Source organism: Phasianus colchicus, chromosome Z (genome assembly GCF_987193195.1).
Source record: "Phasianus colchicus chromosome Z, bPhaCol1.hap1.1, whole genome shotgun sequence".
Taxonomy (NCBI): Eukaryota; Metazoa; Chordata; class Aves; order Galliformes; family Phasianidae; genus Phasianus; species Phasianus colchicus.
Window position 1 is genome coordinate 1,465,337 of NC_143476.1, and position 18,938 is coordinate 1,484,274.

The 18,938-nt window shown below is 47.3% G+C and overlaps 1 protein-coding gene and 2 long non-coding RNA genes across 8 annotated transcripts in view; 2 read left to right on the forward strand and 1 right to left on the reverse strand.

Moving 5' to 3' along the window:
- Positions 1-2,848, forward strand: part of LOC149912171 (uncharacterized) — a 36,013-nt gene extending 33,165 nt beyond the window's left edge. For 4 of the 6 annotated variants that reach the window (XR_016461680.1, XR_016461678.1, XR_016461682.1 and 1 more), the window contains one exon: positions 889-1,473. This is a non-coding gene — a long non-coding RNA (uncharacterized LOC149912171). Of the gene's footprint in view, positions 1-888; positions 1,475-2,431 lie in introns of those variants that run through there. The other 2 variants (XR_016461679.1, XR_016461683.1) reach the window with 2 other exon arrangements.
- LOC149912169 (uncharacterized) overlaps positions 1-18,938 on the forward strand; it is a 125,359-nt gene that overhangs the window by 51,877 nt on the left and 54,544 nt on the right. The gene's annotated exons all lie outside the window — the stretch shown is intronic.
- Positions 13,541-15,430, reverse strand: LOC149912172 (maestro heat-like repeat-containing protein family member 2B). The gene is made up of 5 exons (XM_090131308.1): positions 15,350-15,430; positions 15,053-15,176; positions 14,742-14,851; positions 14,118-14,270; positions 13,541-13,858 (listed from the first exon to the last, which is right to left on the reverse strand). Exons 1-5 carry the CDS (start codon positions 15,428-15,430, stop codon positions 13,541-13,543), a joined length of 786 nt encoding a protein of 261 aa, XP_089987434.1.

Genomic DNA, 18,938 nt, shown 5'->3' on the forward strand with positions numbered 1-18,938 from the left:
ATCCGGACAGGGAGAGCTGGGTGAGGAGTCTTACAAAACGCATGCAGTGCTGCTTGTAATGATGCTGAGTTTGGTCTGTGGTGCAGCTCAAAGTGGTGGCTGCGAATTAATGGGGAATTTAAGCAAGAATTCTCAAATCAGAAATGAATAATTCCAGACAGCTGATGAAAGAGGGTTTCATACACACAGTTCACCTCATTTCTTGCTTAATGGTTGGGCTTTGATGTTAGTGTAATTTTTCCTCCTTTGCCTAACAATTATTTATATTAATGCTGAGATGATACTGCAGTCGTGTTTCTGAATCTTCCAACCAAATCCTTGTTTAATGTCATAGGCAGTGTTTCAGCCAGGTTTTCTCAAGAGAGTAGCTCTATTTCAGGAAACAATTAAATTTAGATTTGCTTGGTGACCTAAAAGTCCTCAACTGGATTTCAAGCTTATAAACACAGTGGGAAGAAAATGATTCCTGAGAAATGAGAACGGAGTCAAGCTGGGGATAAATACTCTAAATAGTGATCTCAGCCACAAATCCTGTTTCAGGAGCAGAGAGAATGCAGGCAAGGTGGTGATCCAGACTCAGAAGACATGAAACTGCAGTACTGGTTTATTAAGTCTAGCACAAGCATGTTAATCAAAGTCGGTGAAAGAAAAAAGGAGTTGCTGGACTGAAGTGATAAAATCAGATACAAAATCTGATTTGCTAAAACAATCTGCAAGAGGCAAAATTTCATTGTAGGGAGCACGGTCACAAAAAGGTAGAGAGTGCTGTGCTCACTTACACTGAAGCAAAAAGCTGTGTAACAGTGAGGGAGAAAATCAGTATCATATAGGAATAAACAAAAAGAGTATGTGCCAGCAGTAAGTCCTTTCATTCTGTTTGAACTCTAGGAAGCTGTGGGGACTGCACTGGGATCTGAATGCTAACTGCATTGCAACTCTTCTCAGGTTAAAGGTAAGGATCACCCCCAGACTGTCTGATTTTCCACTACATTCACATCAGTGCATATAAAAGCAGTTAAGCAAGATAAGAGCTATGCCTGAATCATAGAAACATATAATCATTAAAAGGTTGGAAAAGACCACTAAGATCATCTGGTCCAACCATTCACCTACCACCAGTTAAACTATTCTTGGATATTCTGTTTTAGGAGAGCCTCAGTCAATGTCTTGCTAGTTCATACTTGCCTTCTGCAACACTTTTTGAACAGTTTAGTAATACATTCTGATGGGGGGACATAGCTCTGGTCTTTGGCACTATGTCTGACATTTTCCTTAACTTGCTAGCAATACCTTACTCCCCTCCCATATACTTACTCTACCAAGCTTTCTCCCTGCTCTGATCCAAAGGATCACTGCATTTTCTGTTGTACGTGGCCCAAATCTTGGTCTTCAGCAAAATAAATATTTCTGTGTAGATGTTCACTGTTCCAATTGGTCTTTTCCATGGAAAGGATGACTAGGTTCAATTGAAAACAGTTGTAAAGTTTTTTTCTATGCCATATTTTGTCCCATGGAAAGGATGGAATAATGCTGCTCCACTGCCACACTTGTGCTGCTTTTGAGTTGTGTCAGGGAAGATATGCTGCCACAGTGAGACCCAGTGTGAAGGGCTCTTGCCAGTGCAGTGGCTGTTTCCTGAATGCAGTCCCTGTAAAGATGGGAAACAGATCTGACTGTGAATTCTTGTTCTACTGTTTTGTAACTGCTGGAACTTTTATTATTTGATGCAGATGCTCTTACTAAAACCTCTGTCAGTTGCCATCCCTAGGGAAGTGGTGATACTTGGCTGAGAGTAGAAAAGGGAAACCTCAGTTAGAGAAAGCGAGAAGCCTGGGGCAGGGAGCGGGGGGAGCACCCACCTTAGATTTTCCTGCTGGAAAAGGTTTCATGCACTTCTTTTTCTGCTCCCTCTTTGCTGAGTGGGAGGCAGAACACTTCTCCCCAGACATCCCCTGGTGCCTTCTGACATGTCCTGTGCGGCACCTCTGAAGCACACAGCAGTCCCTGCAGATGAGAGAGCTTCCTTCCATGCTTTCCTGGGGACGTTTGAGCAGATTGCATTCTTCAGGGTGGTTACTTTTTGTTCTAATTACCAAGAACAGCTTTACAAGGTTACTCAAACAGTGGTCTATCCAGAGGAAGTTGTGTAACTTGTGACCTGATGGCACTGTGACTGACTCAGATGGGTTTTGAACGTTCAGATCTGGTGTTATTGGCTCTTGTTGTCCAATGCAGTTTCTTTTCAACACAGGCAGAGTGTTGAAATATTTCTTCAGTACACTGCATCTTTGACATCACACAGGCAAACGGAACCTTACAGCTCCTCCCTTCAAATTCATGACAATTATTTAAATATCACAAGAAACATCACAAGAAGGATGGTATTTATTTATTTATTTATTTTAAATATATATTTTTTCTCTGTTTACAGCCTTTAAATTTGTGGCTATGGTGGGTTGACTCCAAGTGGCAGCTAAGTCCCCACTCAGTTTCTCACTCCTTACCTGCAGTACTTGGGAGAGAAAATTGGAAGAGCAAGAGTAAGAACAGATTATGGTTCAAGACAAAGACAGTGTCTGTATCCCCAGCTTTTATGGTTGAGCTTGACGTCATATGATATGGAATTTTGTTCAGCTGGAGTCAGCTGTCCCTCCCAGCTTCTTTTGCAGCCACAGCATCCTCACTGGCAGGGCAGTATGGGAAGCTGAAAGTCCATGACTTGGTGTATGCACTGCTCAGCAGCAGTCAAAACACTGCTGTGCTATCAACATTATTTTCATCCCAAATTCAGAACACAGAACCACCCCAACTGCTATAATAACTCTGTGCTACCTGAGACCAGGTACCTCCCAACCCTTTCCTTCTCTCCAGCCTACTTTCAGTGGGGCCAGAGAGGGAAAAAAAGACAAGGCCTATATACCGTGCAAGCGCTGCTCAGCAAAAGCTGGAACACCAGTTTGTTATCACCACTCTCTTGGCCACCAATCTAAAATAAAGCCCCAAAGGAGCTATTATGAATTCCAGCCTAGCTGGACTCAGTTAAATCTCTGCCCCTTTTTCCATGCCATTTACATCATGGTCAGTAATGCCCCACTATCTAATGCCTCTTTGTCAGCCACACCTCTCAACCTCACCTTCAGCACATCTACCCATTCCCTGTGTAACATCTGTAAAATGTACAGCAAATATCCACCAGGTTCATTCAACTCTGCCTGTCCATGCCCATCCTGGGCCTTCCCTTGCCCAAGCCCAGGCCCCCACACCATCCTGGGGCTGTGGTCCCTTTCCCAGCAAGACAACAGCAGGCTGGGCTTCGGCCCTTCACAGCCCTGCCAGGTCAGCCCTTTGCCCAGCTGAGCCCACCTGTGGCCCAAACCCACCCCAGCTTGTGGGCCTGTCCCCCCCCAAGGAGACTCCACACCCAAGGTCTGCACCACTGTCCCTGACCGCCTTCCTGTGCTTGGGAACATAGGATGGGATCAGGTTGCCAGGGCCTGCCCTGAACTGCCCATGGGGACCCCCAACACTCTTGTCTTACAGGGTGCCCCTGGCCCATCTTCCCATGCTGTGTCACTGAGTGGCAGAGAACTCTTCCCATCCTTTTAAAAAAATTGTTGTTGTTTTCAGCTTTTGTTTGTTTCTTACTTTCTGCATCCAAGCTGTGTTTCTTGCCCAAGCGTGAAACTTAGAGATGAATCTTTCAAAACAACAGAACATAAAACCATAATTCACAGCAAAGTTGTGTTTGCACTTGTGAATGTGTTGACAAAGAGGCCAACTTTCAAGACAGAAAGAATTCAAGGGAACACAAGAGACACAGGAATAGTCTGTAGACAGAAATATGGCCTGCCTTACGTATGAATGGGAAAATACTTCTTCTAATGTAATATGTAAATAATTATAGATGACGACCCCTAAGAAATGTCTTACAAACAGTTGCTTTTTCCAACATCTTCTATTTTTTTTTTATTTAGGTTGTTGTTTTTTATTCAGTTTTTGTGTCTCCTGGGCTGGATCTTATTGGCTTCTCAGGGCTGAACAGTTGAAACCTATCATTAAAATATTCCTTCTGCTAGATCTTTGAGAGCGAGCACTCAACCTCTGCAAATCCCCATTAGTTCTATATTTTAAGCTGCTGTGGAAGTTTGTTCTGCCGTGTCACATGCACAGTGTGCAAAGTGCAGTGTGAAGGGTCAGGCTGTGTCAGGTGGAATTCCCAGTCCGAACTGAACGGTGCTCAATTTTCCCACTGCCCAGAAGCATTTTGAGAAATGACCTTTCAGTCATGCCTTTAAGCAGGAATCTTCAGACTGTCCGACTTGATCCACCAGCCCTCACAACATGGGTATATGAAAGTTGGGGCCAGGACTTTATTCCAGACTACAGGATATTTTAGTACTGCTCATCAAAGCCCCTGGTTACTCTTACCAGTGTAGTGCACTCCATGTTCTTAGAGAACATACTTCTAAACAACTCAGCTGGCCTTTCAGCATGTTCTGCTTCTCACCTGAGTTAACCATTAAAGAAGGCTGAACAAAGGACATTATCTTCCTACTGATGGCAAACAAATCCAAAGAGAATGATACGGTAGAATTGACAAAGCAGCATGAAATAGAAAGAAGGAGAGCTCTGACACTGATGACTCAAAACCAGCAAATACTCCAAATTTCAAAGCCAGCGTAATTTGAAAACTGTGATGAAATCATAGGAGTATGTTTAGCAAAAAACACTGTGATTACCTCTTTCTTGACAGTCTGCTGCTTCATGGATACTTGATGGATATTATGTGCATTCATAGCAGTACATAGTTTGAGCAAATGAGTTTCAAAGTACAAAGCTAAATGTTTTCATAATTCAGTATTTCAGGATGAACATAGTGCAAATGAGACCTAGAAAATCAGTTCTCTAGAAACATAGTCCATTTCTTTTCTTACATTTTGGCTTATTGAAGGATACAGGTAAGATTGCATGTTACAGTTGTCACTGGAGCACGCATTTTACATAAAATGTCTATTTAAGTTTAAAAAATGTTTTACTTTTTTTTTTTTTTTTCAATATTGAAAAGATATTATGCTGTTTTGTGGATTCTGGGCTATCATTTATTCACACTTTTATGTACCTCTGACTGCAATTCCTGCATATATTAATTCTCTCTTTAGCAGCTTCATCTGCAGGAAGAAAAATGGCAGCACAACAGTTGTCCTATCTGCAGATTTTGCTCCTTGCAAATTCTGAAAAACATTTCAATACAGTTTTCCTTGTGCGACATCTAATACTGCTAAAAGCTGTGTTTTGTTCCCATTTCTAGAGATTTATTTACAGTATGAGGGAACCATCAGCTGCACTTCCTTTCTCTTGTAATTTTTGCTCCTTGATTGAAGTTGCTGTTACATGGCTTCTCCTGGAAGCTGTTGGCACTGTCTGTGGTCTCTACCAGCATCATGATTTGGAAGGTACGACATTTCTGGCTCAATGGAAAGAAAGTACATGTAGTAGATGTAGAAAGTCATGCTTCCATGTTCTGACAGCCCTTGGTTACAGGACGGCAGCCCTTTGGCACTGTGCAGCTGGGTGTGATTTAGAAAGAAGTTTGCCGAGGCATCTCCAGACAGTGTGGGAAATTCAGTTCACCAAGGGCTTAGAAATGAAGGATGTATATTCCTGTGCCCTTTTTCTGTTGCTGTGCTTTTTCTTGGCAGTGTGAAAGTAGGAAACAGTAACGGAAGGAACAGAAACCTGCAGATGATGTTCTTGCAAACAAAGTACGCTCATGTTACTCTTGAGATTTTCTCCTTGCAGATCGCTGAGTAGAATTCAGGTGCTTGTGCATGAATGGCTACAACTATTTTAGATGCCTTGGGACACCTGAAACATTCAGAAGCCTGCAAACATGCCGTGGATCCTACAGAAGATCTGTATCCTTGTGGAGAGCAAGTTACAGGCCAAGAGAAAAGCTGGGGAGGCTTAATTGGTGTTAGATGTCCTGTGCTTATTTGAAAGATTCCTGTCTACACTGCGTCTCAGGTGAGTGTCCTGTGTCTGAAAGGAGAGGGCAAAGAGTGGAGAAGGGAGGTTCACATGGATGTATTGGTAGAAATGTTCTGTAGATTGTAGGTAAGTTGGCTCTTATCTTCACCATCACTGTTAGTAAGAAAACTATTTTGCATTGTATAGCACTGTATGAGTGTGCCTTTCAGTGCATGGATTGTTCTTACCGTGTTTGCTCTGAGAACTTGCCCCTTGCTCCACAGCACTGGTGATGTGAAAGAGGGGAAGGGTGAGCTCATCACAGCACCAGTGCTTTTTGTGAGAGCACTTATATAGTGTATGTTAGCCTCCAGAACTGCTGGATGTTCTTTCCCCAGGTCAGGAGGTACTGCTTAAAATGGAGATTGCTTATGTTACCTGGAAGCAAGTAAACTGTGTTACAAATACTGATGAAATGATTTAATCTTCTTCATTCATACAAATACAATTAAATCACTTTTCTCCACTCTTCCCTCTAATCCTCACATTGACACAGAGTCAGTGGGACAGTTGTTATTCTGGGGTTTGCTATCTGATAGAACAAAAAAATAAAGGACTTATTCATTACAGAATGGTTTTTGGTCAGTGAAGCTCTGACTACCTGTTCTCTTTAGCTGTACTGTATTCTCATGTCAGGAATGAGAAAATACAAATTTGTCCATTTCATCTCTCTTTTGGGAACAAAAAAAGTTGTAGCGATTTTTGTTTGGACACGTGCTAATTTTTCTTCCTGCCCTGGGACAGAATGGTTTGGAAATGGCTTTAACAGAGTGCTTTGGAAACTGTTCCCAGCTAATGAAAGCTATTAAGTAGCCAGATCTAGCTGAAGGAGGATGGCTTTGGTAACCTGTGTAGAGCAACATGCTGGTTTTGCTTTGCAGTATAATTAGTCCCTGGATGAGGCACCCTGCTTTTACTTTAAAAGTAAAATATACATGTGGTTTATGAAAACCAAGCATCTGCCACAGAGACACTAAAATATGTACCTTAAAATATCTTCTGCTAATACACTGCTAAGTACATTAAACAAATTAACAACGATCCAAACGGACATTTTAACACTGAAGTTATGGTTACCTGTCACTTAACTCATGTATCTTCCCATTAACTATACTTCTGATATACAGACCTTACTTGCTTTAAAAATATATCTTCCATGTTTCTGAATCATCTTTTCGTCTACTGACCACAAGACTTGCTTCACTCCCAGAATGAGCAGATCTCATACATTTTTCCTCTTAATTGTATAGGATTGATTCCTCTTTATCATTGCTCAGTGATGTCTACCCTAGAAAAACAGAAGACCAGTTTGTCACCTGTCAGATGCTGGCAGAATAAGAGACACTGATTGATGGAACGATGACTTGAATCTCCCCACATATGCCCAAACTGCCTTAAATATTCCTTTGGCCGTGGTATTTACAGGAAAAAATGCTGGAATGTGGCAATAAAGGAAATGAATATGAAGGGCAGACTGACTTTTCTGCTGGTGGTTTTCGCTACACAAAAACTTAACTCCCAGGCGGTGACACCTTGTACTAATGAGAAGCACCGTTATCCAGGGTCTTTCCTAACAGCACATGAAGCTTACTTGAAGTTTCAGCTTTCTCTCCCCTACTAATTGAAACTAGCAAACACAACTAATGCATTTGATAATTAAATTGCCAAGTTACTTCATGGGAAACCGCTCACACTGCTTCAGCTTGTGTTCAAATCAGCAACCGGCTGGAGAAACGTGGTGTCTTTTCATCATTCTGTTGTCAAAGGGCAAGCTTGGAAAACAAACTGAAACATGCATGCTGGCTTTCTGTCACTGAATAGGCGGTAGCCAAAAAGTGAATGCTGACACGGACTTAAAGATTGGAGATCTTGAAAGTGAGGGAGGCAAGTTTTCCTAAGATTTCATTAGAACTCTCTGATAAGGTAAGGCAAGGCTGCACTTACAGGCACTGAAATTGTTGAAAACAGAAATAATTTCTGTTGAGAGTCAGAGTTGTAGTTCATGGGAGGAACTACTCTTAAAATCACCTCGTCTGAATGCAGTTTGATAGCTGGATAAGCTAATGGTGTGAATTAAGTTTCTGTCTGTACATTCCCTTTTCTTTATTTGTTGATTTGTTTAGTTTGCTTTTCAGGGAGGAAGAGGCAGTAGGACAAGACCAGCTGTTTTAACATCAGGCTGTGAAAAACAGCCACCAAATAATGCAATAAATTATTCCTCTTGTCCAGTGAGCAGCACTATGGAACCACCTTCAGTGAGAAAATAGAGATTCGTAAATACAGAACATTTCACAGGGATTGTATTAAGAAATCTTTGAAAATAATTTGTTTCAACTTCATTTAGAATAAAAAATGTGTGCATTTTTTATGCTGCATGTTGGTGGTAAACTTGAGACACACACAAAATGAACATACTTCTACATGTATAATAAGCCATGGTGCAAATGAGAAATCTTTTTTAAAAGAAATAGGTTGTTTTTCACTGAGGGCATTCTGAGTCTTCATTCTGGAAAACTATGGCTCTCATTTCAGTACGATTTTAATTGCAAAGTCTCTTTCAGCAGAAAAACAATGAACTGCTGGACAGGTAGATGAAGGTACGTGATTAATGGAGTTGTTACCTGGAAAGGGAAATATTCGGCCACATTAGAAGTCCAGCCTGTTTCTGTTTGCATATTTGGCAGCCTTAAAAAAAGGCATTAACTAGTACTGCTGTGTCAGTGGGGTTATGTCATATTGTGTGGGGACACCAGTGGTTCTTCCCTATATGATATTCTAAGGTTAAAAAGGAGAGGGAGAGGAAAAAAAAAAAAAAAATCAAAATCAAGTTGTTCATTTTTGCTGTTGTAGTGTTTCTTTTAGTGCAAAAATTAAAACATAGTTTTATTTTATCTTAGCCATTTGTCAAGGAAATAAGGAAAAGTTTAAACTTGTGCTCTTGTTCTTGAAAAAGCAACAAGCAACTAGTGCATGATGTAGTAACCTTTTCATCTAAGCAGCATTTCAGTGCTTGTATATGTTTGCAGAAAATAACACTTTTTTTTCCTGGCATCTGTCTGTAACGCCATCTGCTGCTGTGCTTCAGGCAGCTTCAACTGTGTGAACTTAGCTTTCCAGACAGTTTGCCAGATGTGGAGCTGCTGAAGATGTATCCTCCTTCATCCCCTACTGAGACCTTTGATGGTGTCCAGCAGACGCAGTGCAGAATGTGCAGACCTCAGCTGTAGTGAAAGCATTTCTTGCTTCCTCAGTTCTGCTTGTGACTTCACACGTCTGAGTCAGCAGGATGCGCACTGGGGACAGATAACAGCATTCTTCCTGCCGCTCCAGGTTTGAATTAAACACACGCAAGGAGAGCTTTATTTCTCTTTGCACATGACACACAAAGGAAACAAGTTACATGAGTAAGTAACAGCGTGGTCTCCAGGAGAGACACTGGGCCACTTTTGCTTTTCCTCCATGAATTGCAACAGAGAAAACCATTAAAAACATTTCCCAGTCTTCTTGTATTACCAGTGGTGAATCTTTGCATCTCATTTTCCACCTTGTGATTGTCACTATTCTCTCTTGCTCTTTGTTTCCTATTGTGAATACCAAACTTGCATTTAGGAATTACAGAAAGAAAATCATTTCTTCTGTTAGAGTCTCTGAATAGATTGTGTAGGTGTATGTAAACTCCTTTATTTTTTAATATTTTCCTACTGTGTGTCTTCAAGTAGGCCATGGGTAGTTGCTGAAGGAAATAAACTAACAGAAGTATGTACTGAGAGATTTTCTGGTTCTTAATTTGTAATTCCAGGGAAAAAAAATCTTCTAATCTTTTTCGTTTTCCCTTTCTTTAGGTACACTTAATTTTATTTATTTACGTATTTATTTTTCTGTCATGGACATTTATGGAAAATGAAATTAAAACTTCCTTGCTTAAGCATTCCCTTAAAGCAGACCTAAATTCTCTCTCCATAAGTAATTTTCTCATCAGATAATCACATTATGATCTGCTGACTCATAGACCTGCCCCTGTGACACAGCCCTGCTCTGAGCTCTGGGTTTATTTACCAAACAGACTGAACACACATTTCTTTCTTTCTGCTGCAGAGTTCGTATCTGATCCAATGCAGCAAGTTAACAGATATTGTGTGCACGAATAGAGAGGATTGTTTTTGTATTTTGCTATTCTGTGTCGAGGACATGCAGCTGCTGCCATCTTCAAAAGATCAAGATAACGTGTGAGCTAATAGACCAGACACGATTGCACTAAAGCAGTTTCAGGCTGAGTTTATGGAAGTAAGCTGTAGTGGCAGGTTTATGAATCAGCAGATCATAAAGTTGCAGTGAATGGAGGTTGAAAGCTTAGTATTTCTGTGCTGAGAAAATTACCCCGCGTCCAGAGGAACAGACAGACATTACAGCCATGACACCTCTGTGGATTTTGTTATGCCTGTCCTTCTCATGGACATAGGCCCTGAGTCTTCAGAATTTGTAGACAGAAGTGCCTTTAAACAACCTGTGTGTCAGTTTTGGACTGGGCCCTAGAGAAAAAATAGCCTCCTACCACCCCCTCTCCTCAATTTTGCATGCGTGTAAGAGGCTCTCCTGTAGGCTCTTGGTCTGTGCTTAAGAAGCAATCAGAAACGTGCCAGAACATCCAGGTGCATCTCATGTAATAACTAAGTGCTGCTCCTGGGCCAGCAGTCGGACCTGTGCTTTTTCTTCATGATGCTTTTCTGCAACGTACAGCAAGGCATGTGACCTTTGTCTGTGAATAAAATGTATCAGAGAATCAGAGAATCACAGAATAGCCTGGGTTGAAAGGAACAATGATCACACAGTTTCAACGCCCCTGCTGTGTGCAGGGCACCAAGCACTCAACCAGGCTGCCCAGAGCCACATCCAGCCTGGCCTCGAATACCTCCAGGGATGGGCATCCACAGCCTCCTTACTCTTCTCCAGTGTGAGAAATGCTATTGCTGGGCTACCTTGGAGTTTGTTCTGTGTCCTCACGATGTTCTAGTGAGGCCAAACATCTGCCAACCTGTCTAATTGAGCGTGGCTGACAGCTGCTTTTGCTTCTGGAAGTCTGTAAACCCACTGAATCTAACTAGGAGCACAGCGTAGTTGTGAGAGATGTGTGAACTTGCAGCCTAATTCCACCCTTAGCTGTGCAGCCCATCTGCCACTGCTGAGAGTGGCTTCTATTACTGTTGGTTCACATTTCGTGCTGTTGCCAAAATAATGCAAATTATTGTGTGAATATTTCCAGATTTGCTGCCAAGATAAGCAGAGCTAGCAGATAAATACCTCTTTGGCATCTGAGTTGCCAAGAGACATTGCTGAGCTTTGAACGAGCGTCAGCCACTCAGTGAGGAACCACCCACAGCTCCAACATGGACCAGATTCTCTCAGTGGTACTCATGTCTGACTGCACAACTGAGGAGCCTCCAAATTTAAGGCGTCTGCAGCAACTACATTTGAGTGTCTAAATGTAAGTGTCTGAATCTAGAGCTGAGCTACACAGCTTCTGGTCTGAAAGACTGTTAAAATTAAAGCCTGCCACCAAGCACTGTCTGCCAACATATTATGACACACTTTGTCATAGATGCTAGGGATGTGAGGAATTTAAGGGGGAAAAAGAGACGTGTAGACGTGTCCTAGTTTCATGAGAGACACATGCACTTAGACTGCTGAGGTAAACTTGTACAGTTCATAACTCAACTAGTTTTTCAATTCTGAAGGCCATTCAGACTTTCAGACCCTTCAGTAAGGGTGATGGAGCACTGGAGCAGGTTGCCCAGAGAGGCTGTGGGGTCTCCTTCTCTGGAGACATTACTCAAAACCTGCCTGGATGCGTTCCTGAGTGACCTAATCTAGGAGTTCTGCTAAGGCAGGGGATTGCACTCGATGAGCTTCCCAGGTTCCTTCAGCTATAAATAGGAAGACTGCTAAAAAAGTACCCTTTTCACATCTCAGCCAGGATTCTCGCATTTATTTATTTTTAATAAATGATACAATTTTCTCTTTCTTCTTCTCTTTCTCTTCTCTTCTCTTCTCTTCTCTTCTCTTCTCTTCTCTTCTCTTCTCTTCTCTTCTCTTCTCTTCTCTTCTCTTCTCTTCTCTTCTCTTCTCTTCTCTTCTCTTCTCTTCTCTTCTCTTCTCTTCTCTTCTCTTCTCTTCTCTTCTCCTCTCTTCTTTCTCCTCTCTTCTCCTCTCTTCTTTCTCCTCTCTTCTCTTCTTTCTCCTCTCTTCTCCTCTCTTCTTTCTCCTCTCTTCTCTTCTTTCTCCTCTCTTCTCCTCTCTTCTCCTCTCTTCTCCTCTCTTCTCTTTCTTTCTCCTCTCTTCTCCTCTCTTCTCCTTTCCCCTCCTTCCCTTTTTCCTTCCCTTTTCCTTCCCTTTCTCCTTCCATTTTCCCTTCCCTTTTTCTTCTACTCCTCTCATATTTTTTTTTTCATTCCCTTTTTCCTTCCCTCTCTGTTTCCTCCTCATCCCCTCTCCTTTCCCTTTTCCCTCCTCTCCCTTCTCCTCCCCTTCTCTCTTTTCATTTTCTTTCCTCTCCTCTCCTCCCCTCCCCACTCCTCCCCTCCCCTCCCCACTCCTCCCCTCCCCTCCCCACTCCTCCCCACTCCTCCCCTCTCCTCCCCACTCCTCCCCACTCCTCCCCTCTCTTCTCCTCCCTTCTCTTCTCCTCCCTTCTCTTCTCCTCCCTTCTCTTCTCCTCCCTTCTCTTCTCCTCCCTTCTCTTCTCCTCCCTTCTCTTCTCCTCCCTTCTCTTCTCCTCCCTTCTCTTCTCCTCCCTTCTCCTCCCTTCTCCTCCCTTCTCCTCTCTTCTCTTCTCTTCTCTTCTCTTCTCTTCTCTTCTCTTCTCTTCTCTTCTCTTCTCTTCTCTTCTCTTCTCTTCTCTTCTCTTCTCTTCTCTTCTCTTCTCTTCTCTTCTCTTCTCTTCTCTTCTCTTCTCTTCTCTTCTCTTCTCTTCTTTCTCTTCTCTTTTCTCTTCTCTCCTCCTTTCCCCTCCTTCCCTTTTTCTTTCCCTTTTTCCTCTCCTCTCCTCTCCTCTCCTCTTCTCTTTTCTCTTCTCTCCTCCTTTCCCCTCCTTCTTTTTCCTTCCCTTTTTCCTTCCCTTTTTCCTTCCCTTTCTCCTCTCCTCTCCTCTCCTCTCCTCTCCTCTCCTCTCCTCTCCTCTCCTCTCCTCTCCTCTCCTCTCCTCTCCTCTCCTCTCCTCTCCTCTCCTCTCCTCTCCTCTCCTCTCCTCTCCTCTCCTCTCCTCTCCTCTCCTCTCCTCTCCTCTCCTCTCCTCATTTTAAATTTCTCTTTTTCATTCCCTTTTTCTTCCCTCCCCTTTCCTCTCATTCCTCCTCATTCCCTCTCCTTTCCCTTTTCCCTCCTCTCCCTTCTACTCCCCTTCTCTCCTTCTTCTCTTTTTTTCTTTTTTCTCTTCTTTCATTTTCTCTTTTTCCTTTCGTTTCCTTTTCTTTTTCTTCCTTTTTCTTCTACTGGCTCCACCGTTGAAGGCAGAACTCTCTTATTCTCTTCCACGTCTCACTAGAAAATGGAGAGTCTCAAGTTGTGACTGAGTAATTTCCACCTCACACAGACTTTGAGAGGAAAAAAGAGAAGCTGCCTCCTCCCTGGATCCCTCTGGCAGAGGCAAGCTACAGCAACAGCAAAGGCAGGAGTGCCAGTACCTGTCTGTGGGTCCAGGCGGCCGGGAGAAGTTGTTCATCACGGCCTCAGTGTGACAGCGGGTGAGGATGACCACCGCCTGGCACAGGAAGGGCACGAACGTGCTCTGCTGCGTAGATGACGCGCAGCTGCGCAGGATGTAGAGGATGGGTGGCACCTGGAAGAAGAAGGGGAGAAGGAAGGACTTGCTGCATCCTGGACTCTGCAGGGCCTAACCATGGACATTCAGCGCGTGAGCAGTGCCTGCTCACTTGACATGCTGCAACACCTAAGCCTAAATTTCAAACCAGCCCCCCTGTCCAAGCCCTGGCTCTGCGCTCAGGCTGTGCTGCTTTAGTACCAGAGGCAGACGGCACAGGGCATGGTGCAACAGCCAGAAACAAACCAAGACACGTGGAAGAAAGAAAGTCTCTTACGTTCCAACAGATGTCCTTCCCGTGCATCTGCAGAAAGGTGGTCACCCACTTCCCAGCAGCACGCACGCGCACTCCTGTGGCTTTCCGGATGGTCTCCTTGGTGGCCATCATGAAGTCGACGGTGCGTTCGACGGGGAAGTTTCTGCACACGATCTGCAGAGAGATGAGAAGCAGGAGAGATCCCATCACTGCTCTGCGCAGCTCTTCAGAGCACCAAGCAGTCTGGAGGGCATTCTTAGCTCAGTGGCTTGCCGGCCATTCACAACGCTCCTGCTGTCCGTACCCTGCTATTTACACGGAAGGCGGCTGAGCCTTCGCTCAGCTTCTGCACCCATGGTGTCTGCTGACATGCAAAGCCTACCTCCCAGCAGCCACAGTCACACATGCACGCAAGTGCACACACACACACACACACACACACACACACACACACATCATGGAGTCAGCCCCTTGCACTGCGTGCCTGAAGGCCAGCCATAGCTCAGAGCCTCCTGCTGCTTGCTGAGAACAGCGGTCTCAGGGCGACAGCTCATTTTGGAAACGGTGTGAAAGGCTGGGAGCAGCACAGAGTCGTGCAGAAGCCTCCGCACAGAGATCCCACCACCCCTTTCTGGGTCCACTTACCATGGCCATTTTGGACGTGGTCTGGAGCTGAGAGACAGTGCTGCAGGCATGCAGTCCCTCAGACAGGCTCCCGATGTCTCCTGGCTCCATGACTCCGTTGGCTGCTTTGGCTGGAAAGAGCCCAGGGAGAAAAGGGAAGTCATGCTTCTGGAAATGGAACCGCTCTCCACGGGGCAGAGACAGAGGACAGGGTGGGGACGAGAAGAGAGCTGTGCACGGTGCCTCTCCCTCCTGTAAACAGGGCCCAGCCCGTGGGGCTCTGGCAGTGCTACGGAGGAGGGCAGAGGGCTGGTGCAACCTGCTCTGCTCACCTTGGATTCGGAGAAGGGAGCTCAGACAGGAGGCAGCCAACTGGCGGGATGCGGGCATGGGGTCGCACGTCAGAGGCGCCAGCAATCCCACCAGGGAGCCAAAGTGCTCGCAGGCATCTGCTCTCTGCAGGGGTGAGAGGCAGGAAGAAAGCTGTAGGCAGCCCCGGCTCTCCCTGGCTTCTCCGCCTGTGCCTTCCTCACGCCGTGGCACAGCATGCACAGCTGGGCGGAGCTCGCCTTCCAGCTCAGGGCCTCTGGGGAGGGAGCAGGGGGCATGCGGTGGGGCTCTTTACTCACTCGAAGCTCTTCGCAAACAGCCAGAAGCTGGGAGCAGGTCTGCAGGGCCCTCTTGCGCTCCCACACGTTCTCTGAGACCATGCATTTCTGCAGGACCTGGGGTAGAGCATCTGTCTCACTGAGGAGTCTTTGCTTTCCCTCCTGCCGCCCCTCTCCCTGTCCCTCCTTCCCCAGCACTTTCCCCCAAGGCTGCCCTGTGGCTCCACGTGGCCTCCAGCCTCACTGAGCACCGGCACTGCTGCCCCCGCTCTCTGCAGTCATCCTGCCTGCCAACCCGGGAGCTTTTCCTCGGCTGTGGCCTGCCAGGGGCTGGCTCCTGCCTTTCCCCTGCAGGGCCCATCGCTCTGCCCATTTCTGAGCTCGCAGTGAGCTGGCACGTCAGCAGGAGATTGCTCCCCTCTGATCACCCTCTCAGTCCCCAGATCTGCCCCCACTGCCGACAGGCACCATGCTTTCTCCCTTGCCCCACACATACTCACATGCACTATGTTCTGAAAGAAGCCGCCGCTGGGCTCTGTCTGGAGCAGAACCGCCATGAGCCGGCCCAGAGCTTTCAGGGACGTTTGCTGAAGCTGAAAGCAGAAGAGGGCAGTGAGGTTTAGCATCACGGCTGCTGCCAGAGCATAGGCTGTGTGTGCTGAGGTCGGGTTTGACCGAGAGGTGGCCGGGAAAGTTACGGCAGGTTACCTGCAGGTACTGCGCTGCGTGCTGTGACTTCCTGATCTTCAGCATCATCTCTGCTGAAGGGTGCGTCACGATGTTCTTGCAGCACAGGACCAACATCTCCCGCATGTCCTTGCTTTCAAAAGAGGGCTTCAGCTTGCTGACAGGAGGAAGAAAGGAAGAGAAATCAGAAAGGGCCTTTAGCAGTGCACTCCAGACTGGTTCAGACAGCATCTGACTTTCTCCTAATCGACAGCTACCAAGCCAATACCCCCAGCTCCTGCTGCTGAGCACTGTCTTCAGTTCCAGCAGCGCCCACCTCCTCCTCGGCAGCACTGAACCAGCTCCCTCTCTGAAGGGAAGGAGACCCCAACTCTCCCTTCTCTTCCCTGCCAGGGGACAGGAGCACCAGGGCCTTTCTCCCTGCCCAGAACCTCAGCTCCGCCGGGCACAACAGCCCAGCCTTCACTCCTATAGATGTGTCTCTTTGCCCCCTACCCCCTCCAGGCCTTCAGGAGCTACCCAAAATGGGGACCACCATCCTGCCTTGCAACCTCAGACCTTACCTCAGCTGCTCCAGGGCCAGAACCACCTTGAGGGGCACTGGGGAGACAGGAATGCCCGAGTAGTATTTCTTCAGCAGGTCCTGAAAGTCCCAGAGAGACACTGTCAAGTTGGGCAGGGGGCACATGAGAGCTTTTCCACCCAGCCCTGAGACAGACATAACTGCCACACACCAGCCCCATCACTCCCATGTTTCCCATGGAAGCACTGCAGGATGCAGCAGCTCGACAGCTGGTGCACCTAGCCCGCTGCCCAGCAGAGCCTCCAGCACCCAAAGTCCCCACCAGCTGGAGACATGTGGCTGATGGAGACCTGTATGCCCCCAGGGAAGCGGGCCTCATAGTGCAGCCCAGAACTCTGCAGGCAGCCCTGCCTCTAGGCACTCACCATCAGGATCTCCAGAAGCTTTCCCTTCAAGGAGGGGTTAAAGGATGCAGAATCACCCACAGCTTGGAAGGCAGAGCTGAAGTCGGTGATGCTCTGCACCAGTGCGAGGTTGTTCTGCAGGTCCTGAGGCCCAAGAGAGAAGAACATTCTTTGAACTGCGGGATGGGACAAGGGCTGCAAGGGGGACACGTGGGGGCAACGCTAAGGGAAGGGCTTGGGTCTTCATCTGGGCACAAACCATTCCCCGGGGGACCGTTGGAAAGGGAAGGTCCCTCTCAGCATCCCCCCTTGTGGAGGGGCTGCAGCTGGGCGCTCAGACACCCTGGCACGCTTTGAGCTCTCACCCGGCAGCTGCAGCTGTAGAGCATCAGGATGTTGCCCACGATGTCTCCCTCCAGGTGGGCGAGCAGCTGCTCCTTGGAGGCACGCAGTGCCAAGCTGCCGTGGGCGAGCACGAGAGCGCTGCGTGTGGCCTGAGCTCTCGTGCTGTCCAGCTCCATCTGTGTGGGAAGAAATGCCTTGAGACACTCGCTCAACGGCCCCCAGTGCCCCGCGATGCACCTGGGCTCCAAGGCAGAAAATAAGGCAGAAGAATGCCAAGATGGAAACCCGTAACGCTTTACCTTCTTGCGCCTGGAAATCCTCGCGTTGCGGCCTTTGCACAGCCTGGACGCAAACGTGGTGAGCGTGGCCAGGACTGCTTGGAAGTTACTCTCAGCCGCGTGGCTGAGAAGAGAGACCATTCCCTGCACAAAAGAACAAGGGGCAGTTGGCACAGGCCTGAATCTACAGATCCTCTCCTGAGGAAAAGGGCAGCAGGGAGGAGATGGAAAGGCGCGGAGCAGGGCCAGGAGAAGCCCTCTGCCCCAGGGACGGAGCGGGGATGCTCGCAGGAGCTGGAGGAGAGCAGGGCTCACCTGGGCCTCACATGGGTCCTCCGCGTTTGCTTCCTCCAGGTGCTGCAGCAGCTTCTCCTGGACGTGGAGGACTCCCTTACAGGCTCCCAGCACTGTGCCCAGAGCCTTGTACAGGAAAGACTGCAGGGGAAGGGAAGGAAGAAGCTGAGATGTGGCAGCAGCTTAACCTGTTGGGGGAGGGCCAGGTGGAAGGACCCACGCTCCCTGGGAGTCACTGAGAGCAGCTGCAGGGCCGAGCTTTATCCATCCCTGGGCAGATTGCAGGGAAAGGCCCTCTGGGGGCACAGACTGGGGAAGCAGCATCAGCATCCCGCGTGGGCAGAGCACCAGCCGCAGCCCCAGCCCCAGTTGGACACCTGCAGCTGCACCGCTGCGTGGAGCCGGGGGGAACTCACCTTTTCTGCAGAGCTGCTGGCAGAGCTGCTCAGCCACCGGCTCAGCTCACAGCTCAGGGCCTCGATCCAGGCCTCATCCCGTATGGTGTCCATTGACGCCCCGAGGAACTGTTGGAGAACAGGAGAAGACGATGTTCCCTCGCCCTTTGCCTCTTCCCTCACTCCCAATTGCTGCAGCCCTCTGGGGAGAGGTGTCTGGAAGAACAGTTCCTCTCCCAGCTCCCCAGCATTCCCTCCATTTAAGCCTCCTGCCGCTCTTCTCCTAAGACCCCCCTTGGGCTTGGGACAGAGCGGAAGAGGCAGCGCCTCAAAGGCTCCTCAGCAGCACTGGAGAGGCTGTTCCTGTCCCGTGGTGGCTCATATGGGAGCGGGGCTACTTGGGGCAGGCAAGCACTTCTCTGCACCCAGCAGTGCTGTACCTTCAGCAGACGGCGCTCCCACCCTGCAGCGTCCAGGAAGCTCTCATCTTTCCCTGCACAGCAACAGGAAGAAAAAGACCCTTACTTGGGATCAAGGCACAGAAGAAGAGCTGCTGCAAACCTGGCTTGGCCTGGGCACTTGACACTGCCAAGCTGGGACCCGCACCCCCTCCACAAACTGACTTGTCCCTCCCCACAAACACTGTCCCTGCAGGAACACAGAACTGAGGGGACGTGAAGGGCC

Coding starts and splice junctions, on each gene's coding strand:
- LOC149912172 (XM_090131308.1), bottom strand. CDS start 15,430: ATGGTCTCAGAGAACGTGTGGGAGCGCAAGAGGGCCCTGCAGACCTGC. Junction 14,852..15,052: donor CTCCCTTCTCCGAATCCAAG/GTGAGCAGAGCA, acceptor GGCTCTTTCCAG/CCAAAGCAGCCAACGGAGTC. Junction 14,271..14,741: donor CCACGTCCAAAATGGCCATG/GTAAGTGGACCC, acceptor ATCTCTCTGCAG/ATCGTGTGCAGAAACTTCCC.